Source organism: Lepidochelys kempii, chromosome 2, assembly GCF_965140285.1.
Source record: "Lepidochelys kempii isolate rLepKem1 chromosome 2, rLepKem1.hap1, whole genome shotgun sequence".
NCBI classification, from domain to species: domain Eukaryota; kingdom Metazoa; phylum Chordata; order Testudines; family Cheloniidae; genus Lepidochelys; species Lepidochelys kempii.
In genome coordinates this window covers 243,082,187-243,104,448 of record NC_136381.1, presented here as the reverse complement: position 1 = coordinate 243,104,448, position 22,262 = coordinate 243,082,187, and the positions used below count along the sequence as shown (strand labels likewise).

General features: G+C 41.1%; 1 protein-coding gene across 9 annotated transcripts in view; it reads left to right on the top strand.

The window, feature by feature from the left end:
- Positions 1-17,988, top strand: part of CUL2 (cullin 2) — an 88,885-nt gene extending 70,897 nt beyond the window's left edge. For 7 of the 9 annotated variants that reach the window (XM_073334440.2, XM_073334445.1, XM_073334444.2 and 4 more), the window contains 5 exons: positions 113-179; positions 1,813-2,015; positions 5,116-5,217; positions 10,425-10,541; positions 17,391-17,987. In XM_073334440.2, the coding sequence (XP_073190541.1) occupies positions 113-179; positions 1,813-2,015; positions 5,116-5,217; positions 10,425-10,541; positions 17,391-17,522 (621 nt within the window). In that variant the 3' untranslated portion in view covers positions 17,523-17,987. Of the gene's footprint in view, positions 1-112; positions 180-1,812; positions 2,016-2,132; positions 2,289-5,115; positions 5,218-10,424; positions 10,542-17,390 lie in introns of those variants that run through there. The other 2 variants (XM_073334443.2, XR_012157612.1) reach the window with 2 other exon arrangements.
- Positions 17,989-22,262: the final 4,274 nt, after the last annotated feature.

The following is a 22,262-nucleotide window of genomic DNA, read 5'->3' as shown; positions in this document are numbered from 1 at the left end:
AATATTAAATTAGTATTTCTTCTCTACTAACTATGGTAGTAATGTGACAGTGAATTATTAAGGCTATAAATAGTTATAAGTGATATAACTGAAGATGACTTTTGTTTTACAGTTTGAATTATTTTACAGTCAGCACTTCAGTGGGAGGAAACTTACTTGGTTACATTATCTCTGTACAGGTAAAATAAATGCATATTTCTGGTGTGTTGAAAACTTACAAAATAGCACATGCTTCACATAACAGGCAATAAATAATTTTCTGTTCTACATGTATATAAACTCCTTTCCAATTTGAAACAGTTTTTTATAAAGCCATGTGTCTTTTTTTTACATTCATAGTATATTAACATGGTTTTGCCCTTACTGAAGCAGCATTTCTTAATTAATCTTTTATAATCTACATTTTATGCATATAATTAATTACATCCAATTATTGGTTTAAAAAAAAAACATTGATGTATATTGTAGGCTTTAAAAGCCATGGCAGAACTTCTGGGTTATTATCCAATGAGCTGACCTTCAACCAGTTAATTGTTCTGTACTGCTTGACTGCTTGGGTGGCCTTTTAGCTTAACATGAGTACACAGAAGTTTTAAGTGAGACTAGTTTAAGTTATATTGCCAACTACCATTTTAAAAAAATTAATAATAAGTTGGCTTCCCTGGCCTGTTGCATGAGGTTCCACTCTGTGATTCACAACTAGGAGGAAGCTGGAGATGAGGGGGTTGGGCTACAGGCTGCCCCGGGGTTGCAGTGGGGAGTGAGGACTCCCCCCAGCCCTCTCTCACCGCAGCAGCTTGGGGCTGGGTGAGAGGTGCCTCTCCCCAGCCACGGCAGCTCTGGCTGGGCTGGGCCAGGGTAGGGGCTCCTCTCCCCAGTTACAGCAGCTCCAGGGGAGGGCCGGGCCAGGCCAGGGAAGGGGTGCCTCTCCCTTCCTGCATGGCCCTTGATAGCCTGCTGCGTGGCCACGCAACTTAAAGGGAACTTATTATCCTTTAGTTCCGTGAGCCATAAAATTGATGATTTTACTTTTTTCCCTGCTCGTTCTAAATTATATAAATTATATTACTTTGATTCGTAGCATTAATTAAGCCATGATTTACTATCAATCACTTGCGTTATATTTCCAATAGTTCAGTAAACCGGTCCTTAATAATTGAGCACCATAGCCTATTTTTTATAGGTGAATGATAAAGTCAGAGTAGCACACAGCAGTGCATTGCATATTCAAATGAATGCACTGGCATGACAACTGAGGATCCCCATTAGTCTAGTTCTACCCTACCCCGCCCCACCCCCACAAGTTCTCTCCGGTGCTTATTTTTTTCAAGGGAAATGTAAAGAAACTATAATATTCAGAAAACTCCCTTTGTAGAAAATTCTTTTTCCATTGTGCATCCTTACTTAAGACAGTGTTAACAGCAATTTTAACATTGTAATGCACTGAAATTATTTGGGATTTACTTTCTTCATTACTATAAATGAACTTCTGCCCTGTCCAAGTGCAATATTAGCAGGCTTCACTTCATCTCTCAAACATGTTGCATACCTATAGCATACTGAATTTTTAATTTAAAAGTCCATTAATCTGTTTGCATACACACATACAAAAATGACTACACAAACAGGGTGTACACTACACACATAGCTAGATTAAAACCCGTGCAAATCCCTGATCTGTATGCACATCTGTAGTAGTGTGTGTCCAGGACTGCACATGCAGCTTTTAATATTCAAGTCTTATATGACTTTACAACATAATTGCAAACTTATTATACCAGTTTATGAAACTTATTATTATTACTACTACAGGTGAAGTAAAAATGAACTATTTGTGTAAACCTTATGTAGCCATGGTCACAACATACCAAATGGCAGTACTGCTTGCCTTCAACAACAGTGAAACTGTCAGTTATAAAGAGCTTCAGGATAGCACACAGATGAATGAGAAGGAACTGACAAAAACCATCAAATCGTTACTTGATGTCAAAATGATCAACCATGACTTAGACAAGGTACGTTGTAATGTCACAAAGAGAATGTGTAACATTTCCAGTCATGGTTTGTTTCTGTTTTCTCATGATTGTTTGTTTTGTTTTGTTTTTAAAAAAAAGTGTTTGCTCTTCACTTAGGTCCGTGTTATTTTCCCCTATGCCTGTTCTCAGATCCCTGTGGGAAAGGCATTAGCACCCACCTCTGGATGGAATAGCCAGTGGGGAGGATAGACGAACAGACATGCTATCCAAATTCCTCACACTGGCTGTACACCAGCAGGGTCTGCTGAAAAGGTAATACAGCTGAGGCAGTATTCTCTTTTCTGCTGAGCCCCTTTTGTGTGCGAAACCTTCCCTTTAGGGCTTCAGAGGCAATAACTATCAGTGAAAACTCTAAGCATAGCTCCACTAGAGCCAGGCTGATTTTGGAGTAAAGAAGAGTTGTTATGGCCTGGGACGGAGGCAGTGCAAAGGCACTGACCAGATGCTGGAACCAAACCACTTGTTCAGTATTATCTCTTAAAGTCTTAGAATAAAGTGGCCCATGAAATAAAAAGTTTTTTTAGTTGAAGGTACCAAAAGGCTTGCAAAAAATAGGTAGCATATATGAGAGAAATGCTCTATTTACTACCTGATATGTCTTCTGTCAGGGGATTGTGTTCTATCCTTATGGGGCTGGACGAGATCATCTAATGCAGCGGTTCTCAACCTGAGGTCCGAGGACCCCTTGGGGAGGGGAAGCTGCGAAAAGCTTTCAGGAGGTTCACCAAGCAGGGCTAAGGTTAGACTTGCTGGGGCCCAGGGCAGAAAGCTGAAGTCCCATTGCATGGGGCTGAAGCATGGGGCTCTGAGCCTTTCCACCTGGGACTGGAGCCAAAGCCTGAGTAACCTAGCTTTCTGGGGGCCCCTGCAGCATGGAGCCCCAGGCAATTGCACTGCTTGCTACCCTCTAATGCCAGTCCTGGCTTTTATATGCAGAAAACTAGCTGTTGTGGCACAGGTGAGCCATGGAGTTTTTATAGCATGTTGGCGGGGAGCCTCAGAAAGAAAAAGGTAGAGAACCTCTGATCTAATGGGTCTTTTCTATCTCTGACTTTCATGTATAATACTTTTCATAATTTTCTGGTCTGGAACCTCAAATTGATACTTTATGCCCACTAACTAAAAAGATCTCTTTTTAACATCACTTCTGACTGGAAGGGGAGTACAATAGCTTTGTATTTTTCCTTCTTGATATGTTAACTTTTGTATGCATCTGTCCTTTAGCTAGAGCTTTGGCTCCAGAACCGCATGCAGGTCAATATGCAGCTCCTTGCATAGGCGCTGACTCTGAGGCTGGAGCTACAGACATTAACTTTCCAATGTGCCAAGGGGTGCTCACTGCTCAACCCCCTGCTCTGCCCTGGGCCCTGCCCATGCCTTCCCCCAAGGTCCCTGCCCCTTCCCCCGGGCCTGCCATGCACTCACTGCTTCCCCCTCATCTTTCCCGCTCCCCGCCCCGCACATGCGAAACAGCTGATTGCAGCAGGCAGGAGGTGCTGACTGGCAGCTCTGCTGGTGGGCTGGAGCTGGGGGAGCTAATGGGGGACTGCTGATGTATTACTGTGGCTCTTTGGAAATATACATTGGTAAATTCTGGTTCATTCTCAGGCTCAGGTTGGCCACCCCTGAGCTAGAGTGTTCATGTACCAAAACACCTATACGAATTATGTCTTCCTTTCACGCCACCCAACAATGAGAAAGCTGAGCTGTGCACATTCTATCAGCGTACTTATTATTACATAAGTTGGTGAACTCCAGGGTGCTAAAATAGTGAAATGCACTTACTTCTGTTTTGCAAGTGGTTTACCAATATCTGAACCACACAGCAGCTAGGAAAGAAAATGCAAAGCACAACATATGTTACATACCATACTTCCTTTCTGTTCAAGTTCAGAAAGACGGGAAATTAACTTTTTTCCCCCTTGGTGATCGATTCACTGGTTCATTCGAATAATTTTCTTCCTAGTGGCTGTTTGGCCTAGATTGTATTTTTGTTCTGATTTATACTTGGCATTATTGTGCTTAAACTGTTAAGTTTTTGATATGCTATATTGCTTGTAACTGCTGATCCTTAACCCTTAATGTATTGTCTACACTGTGCCTCAGTGGCAAAAAATATTAATTTAATAAGCTAGATTTCTTGTAGAATGTGAAATTAAAGTTGCTACCTAAGCGTGTCATTCGATTAAATATTGACTTCCTGTGTTCTAAATACTGGCATGTGAACCAGCCAGTATGTAGGCAGTATTCCAAAGTACTCTATGAAGGAGCCCAGTAACTTGCCATTTTACTGTGGTTGGAGAATTGGTAGTACTTGTACAGATTACTTGATTGGAAACTGGTAAAGAAGATAGGTGCTCAAGCTACATGTCATCCTGCTGGCCAGTTTAGAGAGTCATTGTCTTCAGAGCACAGTGAACAGCTAGCATGGCTATCGGGCATGGAGGGGATAAAAACAGACACGTTTTTTGGAAAGAGCAACGATTAGAATGATGGGAGGACCCATAGTTGGATCACCATGTACACTACAACTATAAAAATTTTGTAGGTGTTAATTTCTTTATTGTTCAAGCAAACCATGCAATGTATAGAATGACTGACTGTGGAAAATGCAGCAGTCTCCCCAAAACTCTTCTATAGATAAATGGAAATCCTAGTCTCCTCTCTTGGCTTAAATGCACTGTGTGTTCTCAAAAAAGTCTCTCCAAATTGTATTTTAGAAATACTAAAACAACTAGTTTCAGTAATAGAAAAAAATTGCTTTCATTGTTTGAACTGATTAACACGGTTTATATATGGCAGTGTTCTTTCTGTTCATTTTGGTTCTAAAATAAGCTGATTTTACAGCCCAAATAAGCTGTAGCATGAGAAAAGTTGAACTTCATTCAACTGGATCTTTAGATTTCCAGAACTTTAATAAGTTGCAGTCGACTTCTGACCGTGCATATGAGAGTCCTCTTTAGGTGTGTTAATTTTCCCCATAAACTGTTAGCCGCCTTAAAAAATGCGTATGCTGCTTATGCTTTTTGGCAACATTTGTGTATTTTAACATTCATAAATGTGTTTTTTTTTATTGCAGGAAGATATAGAAGCAGAGTCTACTTTTTCATTAAATATGAACTTCAGCAGTAAACGAACAAAATTTAAAATTACCACATCAATGCAGAAAGACACACCACAGGCAAGTATTTTTCAACATCAATAAAAGTCAACAGTTTAATAAAAGCGTTATTTAAAACTGACTTAGTCTAAGGACTTGACTACACTTGCAAGTTAGAGTGCATTAAAGCGGCCCCAGAGTGCCCTAGCTCACTACCCGTCCACACTGGCAAGGCACATAGAGTGCTCTGACTCCACGGCTAGAGCGCTCCCGGTACTCCACCTCGGCGAGAAGATTAATGCTTGGTGCGCCTTGGCTGAAACGCCTGGGCGTCGGTGTGAACCAGGTGTTGCATTACTGCGCTCTGATCAGCCTCCAGAAATGTCCCATAATCCCCTTAAGTCAAGTGGCCACTCTTGTCATTGCTTTGGAATTGCCGCAGGAATGCAGATATGTCCTCTGAGAGCTCCGTTTCTGACAGCCGGCTGCTTATCTGCTCTGAGACAAAGCAACCATTAGTGTGGAATGCTGTTGCGGGAGGGGGTCTGCTGCTGTCTGAACTTACAGGACAGCATGCTGACATGCTCTCAGCCCCCCAAAAACCCACTCTCTTCCCCCACATACACACAAAACGCTCCCTGCCACACTCCATGCCCCTCTTGCCCCCATTTGAAAAGCACGTTGCAGTCACTTGCATGCTGGGATAGCTGCACCACTCCCAATGCCACTGCAAGTACCACAAATGTGGCCACGCCAGTGCGCTTGAAGATGTCAGTGTGGACAGACTGCAGCGCTTTCCCTACTGCGCTCTCCAAAGGCTGGTTTAACTCAAAGCACTCTACATTTGCAAGTGTAGCCATGCCCTTAATTAATGTAAGTCTGGTGTAAACAGATCCAAGTGTATCTACAAAGGGGTTTAAACAAAATCCATTAAAAATATTTTAGTTAAACCAGTGCAAGGTTTGTGTGGACATAAAGCTTTACAGAGGGAAAGAAGGATGACTGGGGCTGGCAGAAGAGCTTGGGACAGAAAATGATGAAGGGGGGGGAAACAGTCTCCTCTTGTCCCCTGGGGAATTGACTGCCCTTTCATCAGCAGTTTGTGGCCAGAGGACCACTTACTATTGGGGGGGGAAAAACTAATTTGGAATCCCAATTTATTATAAAGTCGAACATGGTTACTGGAAAGGGCAGCTGGGTTCATGGGTGATGGGAGAAGGGAGGTGAGGTTCTGAGTCCCAAGACTGAAGAAGGAAAGAGATAATTTTTAAAAAAATTCAAGTGTCAATCAAATATTTTTAAGATAGTGTAAAAAAAAAAAAAAAAAGTCAGTATAAACTTTCCCCTGTTTTTTCTTTACCAGGGACTCTGTTTTCCGGTGGAAAAAATTACCCCAGAAGTTGAATTTAGAATCATGACCCATGTTCTGATACGAATAAGCTCCCATGAGATGTGTGTTAGTAAGCTATAGGTGCACTTCTCAGGTGATTGGGTGAAAGCGTTCATGCCTCACAGTCCATCTAAAGCAAGAACCATTAGCCCACCAATTCACTCCTTGATGTGTTTTATTGCTATAACAATGTTCAGAGATTTAGCTAATTCAGATACTGCTAATAAAAATATTCTAGCCTTCTGCAAGAGCCGTCTTATTCCCCAGACTCAGATATTGTATATACCGGGATAGTGTTGACAAACCAAAAAGGCTGCACCTCTTTGCCCCTTCTGAGAAAACTTGCTAGTTAACATTCTCCAAAGTCCATCAGTTGCCACAATTATTGTCCTTATTTACAGATGGAAAAGGGAGATAGCTTTGTCTAGTATATATCAGGAGGTCTTCGTGATCTTCAGTCAATCCATAACTTGAGTAGAGCTAAATTTTAATTCATCAGTCATAGATAGACAAGAGGCACTTAATGAAAGCTATCCTTATATCTAGTCATAATTCAAGACATTGGTTAATTGTGGAAGGTTTTTGTCTTTTTGAAAAACTTAGAACTAAAGTATGAATTCTATGCTAATGTTTTTCCATTTATCAACTATTGAAGTGTATCTATATCTGTTATATTAATGAAAGAAATCTATAGTTATACAGACTAATACTGTAACACATTTGTTATTGTTTAATACCCTTAACTTGTTTGTCTTCATTAAAGGTAGTATCCCCTACTTGAAATACATTATATTATAATAAATGGTAGGATATCTGGCTTTGTTCGAAAGAACAAACCCAAGAAATTGTGGAATCTCTATTTTGAGTTATGTATATAATCAAATTTGAAGTTGTGAGCATGAGGGTACAGTCTAGCTCTGATCTTAGCCTTCCATGTCCATGTCTTAGCCTTCCATGTCCTTCTAAGGCAGCTATTTTTTTGTTAGTCCTTTTTAAACAAAAGTATCTTAGAACCTAATCACAGCCCTGAAAGGATTACTTAGTTTGACCCTTTTTAAAACATCAGAACTCAGAAACCTGTATCAGAATGTCTTTCCTTACCTTTACTACTGCTAGAAAAAGGAGATAAATATGGACTTGAAAAGATTTCAAAAGTGCCTGTTTTCATCAGACTGAATGTTTTATGTTTCAAAACCATTCTTGAAACTATTTAAAACTACAGAACTGTGAAGAATGGGTTTCACTAACTTAAATTGAAGTACCAAGTATTCAGTTGTTCTGTGGATGCAGAATCTACTTCCCCTGCTCCTAGTCACAGAATTGTATTCCAGAAAGTAAACTTTAATTTTTTAAAAATCGCTTCTAACCCTCATGGCTCTGAAGATTAAGCTTGAAATTGTGAGCAAGGTGTGAATTAGTATACTGTGTGATGTTGTCTTGAGTGAACAGCATGGAACAATAGTTCTGAGAAGTGTGAACTATTCTATTCATTTCAATATGTTTCAGCTCTCAAGATAAAAATGTTGGTGTTTTATGGTGTCTGCTACTTCACTGCTGATCACTCTTGTAGAAATATGCAACTAATGTGTTTATCCCACGATTTCAGTTTGATTTCCACACCTCCTAAAATGTCCAAAGATCTAACAGCTTCCAGCATATCTTTTTCCCTTGCTGACTTCCGCAGTGTTGTTGCATTGTTAATACAGAAATCTAAGACACACTGGAAATAGATAATACAGAAACAACATGCAATTACTATGTGTGCTCCAGTATTTATTTTTATATTATTCATATTCTTATTTATTAAAATACATTTTTAAATTGAAATAAAACTGTTACAGAAATCCCAGTCTGCCAGTATCAGAGAAGCCACAGACCTTATTACAGGCCCTGTTCAGTTGCCATTTGCTTCAGAGTATATGCAACTGTGTATATAGAGCCTTTAGAAAAGCCCATTCAAAATCAACACCATCTCTAAACTTTTCAGAAATAACTCTTTTTTGGATGCCTAGTTTTGTTTAAATTTTTGCAATATTTTTGATACGTGTGTGTGTGTGTGTCTATATGCTTGTTATCAAGGTGAATATAACATAAAGAACATCCATAGTGGGTCAGACCAATGGTTCATCTAGCCCAGTATCTGTCTCCTGAAAGGTGGATGTTGAATTAAAAGAATACCATCAAAACCTGAATTGATTGTTTCCCTTTCTGTTTAAAGTATACTCAGCTAATGCAGTAGCAACTTTTTGAGGTAGAAGTTACCACCCAAGGCTTCTGTGTGGTTCATATTTGGGCTTCACTTGCCACCTTTCAGAGCTTCTATGAAAAATCTTTTATAGAACCATTCTTTAGTAAGACTGCTAGAGTCTTCATTTTTTTGTCATCTCAAGGTGGTTGTTGTTAAAACTTAGCCAGCTGCAGGCACATCTGTATAAAAATGGAAATAGGATTACATGTCATTCCTTGTTTCGTTTACTGAGCATAACATCCTGAAACCATAGCTTATTCCTTTTCCCTCTACCAGGATCTTTACCTTTATTCATCTCTAGCTTTCTTGCCTTTTTCATGAAGTCCAGGCCCCAGGCCTCCCTTTCAAGATCCATTTCAGCTGTCGTGCTCCTTTATATGTGCTCTTTTTCTCCTCCTTTATCCTTCCACTTTAAGCCTTTCTGAAGCTACCCTTGCACTCTTATCCCATTCTTAGATTTTCACCTTCTTCCATGGCACCTTTTGTGCTTTGAATTCACTCATCTCAGATACCAAGCAGCTTTCCTTTCATCTTTCAAGAACATCTTCCTCCTGAAAACACACTTCTTTTATGGAGTCTTTTTTCACTGATCTCTTCAGACATCTTCACCACTTCATGAAATGTCTACCTGAATTCATTAAGGTTCTTCAGGCAGGAGCATCTCTCTTTGTTATATAAAACACTGATCACATGAATCATAATTTATAGATTCTAATCTGACTGAAACAGTAAGCATTTCTGTCTCTGTATGTGGGGGAATAATGGGCTATTAGTACAGATTGGGACAGTTTTAAACAATTTCTCATTAGAGAATGTTAATTCAAAAGGATTTACATATAAGAAAGGGATTTGTAGAATTTTAGGAGAGCTTTACAGTTTAAAAAGTGAGTGAACACTGCAAATGTGCAGAGCTATAATTATGTTTTTATATTATGCTTTATGTAGATCAGGCTGCAATACCTGTGCAATCTGTTCCTAAAGCTAAAATATCTAGCTCCAGAGGGATCTGTTGGTGGCAGTTATGGGCTACAGAGGCTCTAACACTGCTCTCGTTCCCGTACACATATCAGGGAAAGGGGATTTGGACAGGACACTCTGATACTGATCCTTAGCTCTACTTTTGGCTGGTTAGGGTTATTAGCGGTGTGACGGGGTCCCCGAGGTGCAACCTGGACTGTGGGACTGGTGAGCCCTCTGTTCTAGCAGCCTGAGCTCCATCTCATTTTGTGATGCTGTAAAGCCACAAACCTCTGGCAGGTACTGCATTTACACAGATATCCACAGGGACACACCCAGCTGAGTTACATGAATGCTTTCCCAGCCACTCATGAACCAACAATACAGAGGCTCCTGCTAGTTCCCCCCAGTCTTGCACCCCAGAACTGCACGGTCTTGCACTGTTCAGGCTTCTGACCAGTATAAGTTCCTTATCTGGTTTTCCACTTCTGCAAGGGAAAATGGATGTGCACTAACCTTTGTAACCTCATAGACAAGAATCCTGCCCAGAAGCTCTAAAATTGAGATTTAACTAGATTTCATTGTTAAAATTTGACTTTTTTTTTCCTTTAGCAAAGTCAGAAGCATTGTAGATGTTTTCTAAATGTTTATTGATCATAGTGTGTTTGCATCACCATTTTTCCCATATTTCAGGAGATGGAGCAGACCAGAAGTGCTGTAGATGAAGACAGGAAAATGTACCTTCAAGCTGCTATAGTCCGTATCATGAAAGCACGTAAAGTGCTGCGGCATAATGCTCTTATTCAGGAGGTAAGAGGAAATGCTGTCCATTGTCATGATTTAAATGAAAAGCTGTATGATGACTGAGTGTTGTGTTTAATCACAAAACTGAGGCAGTGTATCCCTCAGAACTAATATTTAATGACTGGCAAGAATTTTTCTAGAATTGCTTTAGTTCAGAATGTAGGAGTTTTACTTAAGTGGGAATGTTTAGTTGTGGTCATCTGGTCCTGCAGTTATCCCTGTCACAGGAGTTAATGTATAATTTTCATGGTGGTACCCAACAAGCCCAGAGCTCTTATGATAAGGCTGAATTTCATTTTGCTTTATAGCTCAGTTTTTAAAAGTATGTTGAAATTTTAGACTACATTTCAATTTTCAGGAGAGACAAAGTGTCTTAAATTCTCTAGACTGCATTGATTCTCCCCCACCCCCCAAAACCCCGCAGAATGTGCATCTATCAAAAGTCACTATGGTCTTGTATATTCAGCTTGAGATCTGAACACCCACCTTCTGAAGATCAGCTCTGTAACATATCTTAGTTTGAACTCTCCAAAATTGAGAAACCCTCAGTCCTAGCCACTCTTGAAAACCCTGGCTTAGGTTATCTTCCATCACTTAAAATCACATATTTATACTATATGATAAGCCACCTACATCCTATAACAAAATCCAATCATAACCAAGTAATATAGTAAGTAAGTAAATAACCCATTCCATCTCGGTATCTACCTCATTCCCTCTGCACTCCCACCTTGCCTAAAAGACAGGTGAGCCTTGCAGCATGCCCAGGTGGTGGTATTTTAGGCTATTTTGCATCAAGAGAAGGAATGAATTACCAAGTCAAGGAGGTTTTACAGGAAAAAAACTAGTTGGCAACTCCTTCCCAAATTTAACCGAAGAGCGTTCCTGCTCAGATGCCTCTGCAGATCTCCACTCTGGCAATACAGAACAAGGAAGGAAGCAGTCTATCAAGACAAGTCCTGTAACATTTAGAGCTTTATAGACAAAACCAACACTTCAGTTTCCACCCAGAAATTGAATGGCAACCAGTGAAAATCACACAGCAGTGTTGTCACATACCTTGTTGGCACTCCACTCATCAGGTAGTCAGCCATAGCTTCCAAATAAACTTAGAGTAAACTTTTCAAAAATGCCTTACTGATGTATGACCATAAGCCTCAATTTCTAAAGGGATTTAGGCACTTAGGAGCTAAAGTCACTTTTGAAACTAGGCCTTAGGATTCAAAGTCACTTAAGTGCTTCTGAAACTTTTTTCCAAGATGCAGAGCAAATTATGTGTAGTGTTATAGAAGTCTAAGAATTAACACTAAGTTGGTGCAGCCTTCTTTCTAGGCTAATTTGTTTACACAAAGAACAAGTCACACCCATATGATATATATTTTAAAACTTTAGCTTCTTAACTGTCCAAGTTGAAATGCTTCTTTCCCAGTTCTTGCAACGTTTTTATTTCGTGTCAATGTCAGTACATTCAGATTTCTTATTACCTTCAGTCCCATTACATTTTTCTAGCAAAAATTGTCACTTCTTTGTCTGAGACATTTGCACCTCTTCCTTGTAGGCAGGAAGGTACTAATGGCAGTTCATATGTGGCCACACACTTTCCGCCAGGCACCAGATTTTTTGGCTGGCAGCTCAGACAGAATAGTGGCTCAGTACTCCCACTTTAGCTATCCCTGTGCTTTTAAAGCTTTTTTTCCCATAGCAGCAAGCACAGACTTCTCCAGTGTCCCCACCCCACTTAGGGAATCAAAATTTCTATAGCTCTCAGCTCTGAATGTGATCACCCTTTAAGTGCCTTTCTATTTCTCCCTACTTTCCCACCACTGTTCAGCAAGTTAAATAAAGCAAGTAAAAGGCCAAGAGGAGATCCATCTATGAGGAGACCCTCTTAGGACACACAGAAAGAGAACATTCTACTAGTTTTTCTCAGTATATACACCCTTGCTGTCCCACAGGAGGGTCTTATAGTCCAAACCTGTAGGGGACTCTGCATCCAACCCTACACCAGCCAAGACTCCTCCGGAGACAACTCAGCACAGGGCAGTCAGTCCTCTCTTTCACCTGGGACTCACCATGCCAAAACATCTTCACCAATTCAAACCATCATACCTCTCAAGAGGCTGAACAATCATATCAGTGAAGAAAACAAAACTTAGCCTGGAGACTCTAGCTTCCGCCATCACTACAGTCTTTCCAGTAGACTTTCTAATGATCGTGGACCTAACAGATGCTTCCTTGCATAGTCCAGTCCAGACCTGTTCTCTGAAATTTCTTTTGCCTACAGAAATCATCACTATCAATACAAAACCTTACCCTTTAATCTGTGTACCCCAAGGTGCTTATGAAGGTATTGTTAGTAGCCAGTTTGAGTAGTTCAGTGCTTCATTTTGTACTAATGTTTTTAGAGCATAATCCAGGATGCCTTGCAGAAAGATTAGGAGGACCCTCTCCATGCTTTTGGCATTAAGATATGTGATGATTTAATACCTAGCACTTTTCATCAGTAGATCTTGAAGTGCTTTGCAAAGGAGGTAACCATCGTTATCCCCATTTTACTGATAAAAGGAATTTTTAAATCCCTTCTTAAAGGATTATTTGTGTAGAGAGTTGAGAAAGCTACAGAACATCAAATGACCCAGAAGTCCCTGAACCAAAAAGTACTCCACTATGATGTCCACAGAGATTTCTCAATACAGTAAGATCCAGGCACTGATCTCCACACAACTGTCATCCATCTATCTTCATCTGCAATTCCTGGGTGTTCTGATTTCATGCTTAGCGGTTACTCCACGTGCAAAACTGCATGTGGCAGAGTTTCAGTGATTCCTATTGTGAGCCTGGAATCATTCCCAAAAAAAGACATGAAGAGTAAAAACACCATCAGTAGTGATCCGGTCCCTCAGTTGGAGAAAACATGAAGCCCTTACAGTGGTAAAATCCTCCTTCAGATTCCTGACCTTGAATGCCAGTCTCTAAGAAGTCATCTAGGACTCCACAATATGCAAAATCAGAAAAAATCTTCATAGAGCATCAACTTTCCAAAGATGAGTGGCCAGTTGGGCCTGTAGGATTTCTAGGATCACCAGAGGAAGGAGTATGCCTCAGTGGGATACCATGACAACCATATCATAAATAAATCAACAGTGGAGCATACAGGAAATTCAAGTCAAAGGCTGGAGTGATGCAGAGCCTTGTCTAGGCAAAAGAGGCATTCTACCCAAAAAGGGACTGTGAATACAAGCAAACTAACTTAGCTATCGGTGAATAACAGAGGTCCCTGAACCAAACTCCACCTGATGTCCATTGAACTAGGACGGTAGTGGGCAAAATATGGGCCCCCTCCGGCTCTCGAGCTCCCACTGGGGAGTGGGGTCAGGGGCTTGCCCCGCTCCGCATTTGCCGTGGCTTTTTGCAACTCCCAGAAGCAGTGGCATGTCCCCCCTCCAGCTCCTACACATAGGGGCATCCAGGGAGCTCCACACGCTGTCCCCACCCCAAGTGCCAGCTCTGCAGCTCCCATTGGCGGGGAACCGCTGCCAATGGCAGCTGCAGGGGTGGCACCTGTGGACGGGGCAGTGCACAGAGTTGCCTGGCCAGTGCCACACCTCCACGTGGAGCTGGAGGGAAGACGCTGCTGCTGCAGGGGTGGCGCCGTGGATGGGGCAGCATGCAAAGCTGCCTGGCTGCACCTCCATGTAGGAGCTGGAGGGGGGACATGCTGCTGCTTCCGGGAGCTGCCTGAGGTAAGCGCTGTCCAGAGCCGACACCCCTGACCTCCTCCCATGCCCCAACCTCTTGCCCCAGCCCTGATCCCCCTCCAAACTCTTCAGCCCCAGCCTGGAGCCCCTTCCTGCACCCCTCCCCCACACCCCAGTCCGGAGCCCCCTCCTGCACCCTTCATTTCTGGCCCCACCCTGGAACCTGCACCCCCAGCCCAGAGCCCCTCCCACACCATAACCCCCTGTCTCAGCCCAGAGTCCCCTCCCATACTCCAAACCCCTCTGCCCAACTACCAGCCCCCTCCTGCATCCCAAACCCCTCATCCCTGGTCCCACCTCAGAGCCCACATCTCTAGCCGGAGCCCTCGTCACCTCTGGCATCCCAACCCCCTGCCCTAGGCCAGAGCCCAGCCTCTCTTCTCCCCCCGCCAACCCCCGCCCCGCCGAACTCCTCATTTCTGGCCCCACCCCAGAACCTGCATCCCCATCCAGACCCCTCACCTCATCCTGCACCTCAACCTCCAATTTAATGAGCATTCATGGCCTGTCATACAATTTCCATACCCAGATGTGGCCCTCAGGCCAAAAAGTTTGCCCACCCCTGAGGTAGGATGTCCCCCGCTGTATCCAGTTGCAATGTGAAATCGTTTTCACCTGGGAAGCAAATGAGAGATTCCTGGCAAAAGATACTGTTGCTCTCAGATAGCCAGGTCTGCTTGTATTTCCTTTTTCTCCTTCTTCCATTGCTAGGAAGATTGTTGCTTTCTCCTTTCTAATGATTTTCATCACCTCAAATCGCCTACTGGCGTAAATTTTCAAAAGCACCTAAATGACTTAGAAGTATATATCCCATTTTCAGAAGTGACTTAAGCACTTAGACTCTCACTGAAGATCAATGGTAATCATGGTAGTCATTGGTAATTCAATGGTAGTCATACAGCTTGGCTACTGAGCAGCAAAAAAAAGTGTACTCCTCTAAAGTAATAGACTTACCTAGCCTCTCACAGACCTGCTCTCTCGGGCTGCTCAAGAGTATGGACAATACTCTTACAAGTGTTGAGAGAGATCTATGATGATGTCTTCCACCATCATTGTGTGTCTAGTTATCATGGGTGAATAGGTTTTTTTAATTTATCTACTAATTCAGTGTTTCAACACCTCTGATGTGTGAATGGAAAGGGCATGGCCAAGCTCCAGAATCTTATGAAGAAGCCTGGAGTAGTTGTAAGAAGAGAGGCACAGCCCAAACGTCTCACTGTGGGGGGAAGTTAGTCTCGGAAAAAGATTGTTTCTGCAGGCCAAATTAGGCATTTAAATGCATCTGTTCAATTCCTTCAAAGTCTGGGGCAGAAGCAGCACGGGTATAATGGATTAGAATTTAGCAGACAATTTTGGTTATGATGCATAAGGAGGTACAGAATCTAGCTCGTTCCCTCTTAGCTTTGCAAGAATGAAGGAAGTGAAGTACAGTTATGGGAAATGTTATCCGATGATTACTGAGGATAATTAAGACTGTCGGGCCATGATGTCTGTTACAGAAAGTGCCTTTTAGGGTTTTTTTCATTCAAAATATGGGCTATATCAACCCCGGCCAACCTGCTACTGAAAGGCTCCATTTTTTCTAATTTGTCTTTATTTGTCCTGTATAGTGGAGTATGGGAGAGTGAGCTGAGGTTTTTTTTTAATGGTTTTAAAACCATGTAATTGATGAATGGATGACATGTTTTGTCCAAACAAACATGCTACTGAGTGTTTCATAAAATGCTTATCATTTGGTGTATTTTTGTATTTTTCTTTCTTCATATATGGTCTTTAAACTGTTAGTGATGTTCTTTTCCTTTTGAAAAGCCTTATTTGCTGCTATTCTTCCTTTTTAAAAAACTAGAATTACCTTTTTTTTTTTTTTTGCCACGACAAACGACCAGCCTTAATTATGATGATGCATGAGGAGAAAACCGTGCTTAGCTCTGAGATCCAATGCTAGATTTAACCTCTTTAGCCCTGGTCTACCGGGGAGGGGGGGAGTGTCGATCTAAGTTACGCAACTTCAGCTATGTGAATAACGTAGCTGAAGTCCACGTACTTAGATCGACTTACCAGGGTGTCTTCACCGCGGTGAGTTGACTGCTGCCGCTCCCCCATCAACTCCGCTTGAGCCTCTCGTGGCACTGGAGTACAGGAGTCGACGGGAGAGCGCTCAGGGGGTCGATTTATCGCATCTAGACTAGATGCGATAAACCGACCCCTGCTGGATCGATCGCTGCCCGCTTATCCGGTGGATAGACATACCCTTAGTTATCGCTTTACTTGTAATCTTGAGCATAATTCATTTGGCAGTCCGATTATAAACCCAAGTTAAAGGAATACTGTCAATCACTTCAGATTTGCCTCAACATTTTTTATAAAAACAGTTATAAAACCTACAACTAATAATTGTTTTAGTTTTAAATTCTAATTGAATCTATTCTTTTACAAATAACTAACTACTGTATAATGTTCACAAATGAAACACAGCAGTACTTATAACTCGGAAGTGAAACTGACTTAACTGATTTCTACTGTATTTGCCAAGCTGACAGATTCAAAAAGTAAACAACATAAATAGCAAAAAGCACATTGTATTTTTAAAATGATTTTCTTTTTTATTATCTAAGACAGTTATTTTGAACCTTTCCATTTGTGGACCCTTAAAAAAATTCAAATGGAGGTGCAGAGCCCTTTTGAAATCTTAAACATAGTCTGTGGAACCCCTGGGGTCCATGAACCACAGGTTGAAAACCACTGATATAAGAAGTTGTTAATATAGGTAAAGAAATTTACACTATATGAATTTTAAATTGAATGTTTCCCTTTATCTGTTCTGTTACAAGCTAACCAAGGGGTGCAACTGCAAGTTACAATTTTCCATTGATGGTAAAAGTAAACTTAATCAATAAAAGAAATAGATATAGTCAGGAAAGAAACAATCCATGTGTATTTTTGACCTTAGTACATGATGGAGGCTTTCTGTCTCTCAGAAATATAGTATGTAATAATAATTTTTGTGGTCTTTTTTTCTTTAGAGAAAATTATATTGCATTTGCATTGAAGCGATGTTAATGAATAAGTGATACATTTAAATATTTTTTTTCCACAGGTAATTAGCCAGTCGAGAGCTAGGTTTAACCCAAGTATCAGCATGATTAAGAAGTGTATTGAAGTTCTAATAGATAAACAATACATTGAGCGAAGCCAGGCCTCAGCGGATGAATACAGTTATGTAGCATGATATTGCTCTCCAGCAGGTGTGGTTGTAAGGAGATCATTGCTGTCACTGTTTGGTGTGTTCCTGTGGGAAGAAGCAGGCCTATGCCTCCATAACTGGTCACTTGGCAGCCCCTGTTTTTCTGCTGTTTACAACATCACCAGTGCCACGTCATGAGCGTCAATGAAAATGCCTATAGATATTTCAAGCTCATGTCATTATGACATTTCTTAAAACTTTACTAAAAGAATGAGTGAAGTATTGCTGAAATGTGGAAATTTGGTTGGGTACCATGCTTTTTTTTTTCCCCCCCTCCTTCACGTTTGCAGTTGATGTTTTTTAATGTATCTTAAAAGAAAAAGTTAAACTAAATATTGTAATATGACAGATATCCTAATAATTGTATCTACATTAAAATGTAAAATAAAAAAGATGAACATGATACTGCTGCTTGTCAAATAAAAAAAATAAAGAAATGGAATGTGTTTCCAGGTTAATGATTATAAAAGTAGCTATGAAATCATGCCTGTTGATATTCTGGGGCCCTAGAAGCTCTGAAAACCGTATCCATTATGTTCATTTTTTGAATTCCCTCCGATTTAGCTGTTTCATGGGGACTTGTTTATAAGGTGCTGAAAATGAACATGGTAAGTAAAATAGTGTTTTAAAAGAATATACTTATGTTAAAGTACATGTTTTGATTATCTGGGATCAGGCTAATTTTGATATATTTTGTCAATGTCTAAAGGCCATACATGCGTCTGTCTTTCTGTCTTTCTCTCAGTATACAGCGGGAGAATAACCGGGCAATTGAGAGAATTAGTGTCATAATTCATTAAGTTAGAGTGATTATCATAAATCTGCAACTGGTTAGTGTAGTCATCACGCTCCTGAGAAGGAATATAATTGACCAGTAATTCAAAATTCGCTTGTTATTTCGCTTTATACACTATATATGTGGATCGAAGCCCTACATACAGAAGGCACCTGCTGCTGCTGCTACTCTCCAGTTCCTGAAGAGGATTTCTGTCCTTTCTCCCGAGCTCCTAAGGCACCTTTTATTTACTCCTTTCTCCCACTGCTTCCTCTCCTTTGCTAGCTCCCTAGTGCAGGAGTGGCCTTTCTCTGTTCACTCAGGCTGATGCTCAGCCTCTCATTTCCAAGACGACGACTATGTGAATTACCTGATTAGGTACATTAGATTGGTTTGTTGTGTGTTTAATACCGGAATGCATTCAGAATGTGCTAGAACATTTTGTTTACTTGGATCTTGCTGAGTAAGTAACAGTAATGGGCACTACACATTTCTGTATATACATGGTGCATGCTTTTAGTAGCATTGTTAGGATGATCTACATTCACAACACCAAGCTCACTTCCCAGAATAATATGCAGTACTGACCTGAGTGATAGAATACAGTAGGTCCCTCTTCTGTAGAGTGGGAGCTCAGTTATTGTACTTTCAAACACATGCATTCCAAAGATAGTACTAAAGCTTCTTAAGGCAAGTCTATACTTTATTTTCTCTTGTGATTTCTCTGTATACTAGACAGCTCCTTACTGTCCAATTTTCTAATCCTATGTCTGTACTCTCACTAGAATTTTTAGTATAAATGTGTTTACGCACGGGTCTTGCTGATAGAATGCAAACGTTTCATGTGGTCAGAGACAAACTTTTACAAACCATCTTTTACAGAACCATGCTGTAGATTAAACAGAATTTTTGCTGGGTGCACTCCAGAACAAACATTTGGGGCTTCAATGTTACCTTATCTTTGGGGGGGTTTTAGACAAGTGTACTACTTAGTCAAGACATGTCTAGTCATTATAAAAGATCCATATATTCCAGTATAGTTGGCATCCTCATACAATATCTTTCATAATTAAACACAAACTGAGTTACTGCCCTTCTCCTTGAAATGTAGCTGTAGCTATGCAATGCTTTGAATTTTATTTTAGAATTTATTCCTACCCACACCCTCCCCCCAGGGAAAAAGTAGGGGAAAGATTCAGCCTTCTCAAGTTGGGTTAGTTCACTGAAGTCATTCTTGGCACAGGGTGATACTGCTTACAGCATTGTGCTACATCCTGGCAACTGTCATCTCAAAGCACCAGCAAATGCTAATAGGCAACAAGAGAAGGTGCAAGCTACAAAAAGAGAGGAAGGAAAAGGCAGATTTTGAAAAATGCTACAGTCTTTGTGTGTTCCATTATGGAACAAAATTAAATCTGAGGTTTTCATCTGCAATCAGCCTGTTAATATAGGTGATTTGCTGGTATATTTGCAGCCATACTGCTGAAAACGTGATTTTTGTCCATCATCTGAGAGTAAAACTTTTTTCCTGATATTACTGTCGCTCTTAATCGGCATTATGGATAATTCCTCCATTGAGAACATCAATTTAACTCTAAATCTAAATTTATTTTTAAAAATTAAGGTGGGTCCTGTGTTTTTCTTTCCCAGATCAAACTTGCATTATTTAGAATCATAGAAATATCAGGGTTGGAAGGGACCTCAGGAGGTCATCTAGTCCAACCCCCTGCTCAAAGCAGGACCAATCCCCAATTAAATCATCCCAGCCAGGGCTTTGTCAAGCCTGACCTTCTAAGGAAGGAGATTCTGCCACCTCCCTAGGTAACGCATTCCAGTGTTTCACCACCCTCCTAGTGAAAAAGTTTTTCCTAATATCCAACCTAAACCTCCCCCACTGCAACTTGAGACCATTACTCCTTGTCCTGTCCTCTTCTACCACTGAGAATAGTCTAGAACCATCCTCTCTGGAGCCACCTCTCAGGTAGTTGAAAGCAGCTATCAAATCCCCCCTCATTCTTCAGCAGACTAAACAATCCCAGTTCCCTCAGCCTCTCCTCATAAGTCATGTGTTCCAGACCCCTAATCATTTTTGTTGCCCTTTGCTGGACTCTCTCCAATTTATCCACATCCTTCTTGTAGTGTGGTGCCCAAAACTGGACACAGTACTCCAGATGAGGCCTCACCAATGTCGAATAGAGGGGGACGATCACCTTCCTCGATCTGCTCGCTATGCCCCTACTTATACATCCCAAAATGCCATTGGCCTTCTTGGCAGCAAGGGCACACTGCTGACTCATATACAGCTTCTCGTCCACTGTCACCCCTAGGTCCTTTTCCGTAGAACTGCTGCCGAGCCGTTCGGTCCCTAGTCTGTAATGTTGTAATGTAATGTTGAAGTTTGTCTTGGAACTCTCAAAAGTGCTGTATCTATGCAATGCTGTGCAGTATATAAGAGGAAACTTTCAAAATCGCTTGAGAGAGCATATCTTTCTTAATCTGTTCATAGCTCCCCACTTTCAGCAAGTGTACCAGTATTCTGAAGAATGTCTCTATTGACTAGGTAATAAACAAAACTATTTTAGGAGAAAATACTTTTTTATAAACTGTTATCTTTCAATTATATCTTTAGGACAATAAGTGGCAGAATGTATCCTGTAACATATAGGCTGATGACTAGGGCTAAAGAAAGAATGTGGGGGAGTGTCCACACTAATTTTCACAAATGTGTTTAGTAGCTCAAATTAATACCAGTTAATGGGAGGTACTTAAGTCTGGTGAAGACACCCTTCAGGAGTAATTGTTCCTGATCTGATTAGTATTTAGCATCACTGTGATATATCTGAAGACATCCAGAGTGGCATGAGCTGAGACAAGTTTCACACAACTCCGGGGAGCTGATAAGACGACGTAGTTTTTGTACAAGACGCAGCAGGAGCAGGAATCAGTAAGAATTTCCAATCCGACCATGGTAATTTTGAAACAATGCAAGATTGACCTTCGCTTTCCTTGACCGAGAGCAAGTTTGGACTCTGTAGTAAGTACTAAAGCCTGTACTACATGGTGTTCAGAAGTTAGACAACTATAAACTGTTATACAAAAGAGGAAAACAAGTGATGTATAGGATTTGTGTACTTTCATGGATGTGCGTGTTGCTTTGTGAGGAAATAAAGACAAGCTCCCTGCCCTGTGAATCAAATAAAAAATACAATAAAATCACAACAGACCACAGGAGTTAGAGGTAGGGAAACAAGCTATGGGAGAGGTTGTTGTTTTGGGGAAATTTAGTTTCTTCAAGTATATGTCCCTGCTCCATGGTATGATGCGCATATATGATGCCCATGCGCTATCGACCAGGGATTTGACTTAGTCCATGTCTGCTTACTGCATGACCTCATGCCTCAGAACAGAAGCTGGAAATGGGTGACAGGATAGATCACCTGTTCATTCCCTTTGAAGCACCTGGCGTTGGCCACTGTTGGAAGACAGGATACTGGGCTAGATAGACCTTTGATCTGACCCATTATTGTCATATAGGGAGGAGCGGATTGCTGCCATTCCAGTTCCTTTTCGAAAACCTGTGGTTTGAGAGGGAGCAATTCTGTGTCCACTGCTTCCCAGTGGCTATTAAGTTACTTTATCCTTCCATTATTGATATTTCTTTTTGCTTATTATTTCCTTATTGGCATAAATTGTTACCTTTGGGGGGTCCCCCCCCTGTTTTACTTCTCCCCCAGCTTCCAGACTGAATCCTTTGCTATCTTGGCCTCTTATCTGGGGTACACCAAAGGCCCCGGGATTCAAAGCCTGTCAGACGTGCAATAGGTTTTTTTCCCTGGAGCAACAGGCATTCTTGCATCTCTCATGTTCCATCCAAATGCAAAGTTTTTATGGGATGTAAAAGCAAAGAGAAGTAAGTGAGACAGAAGCTCTTCATGCAACAGTCCCTAAGG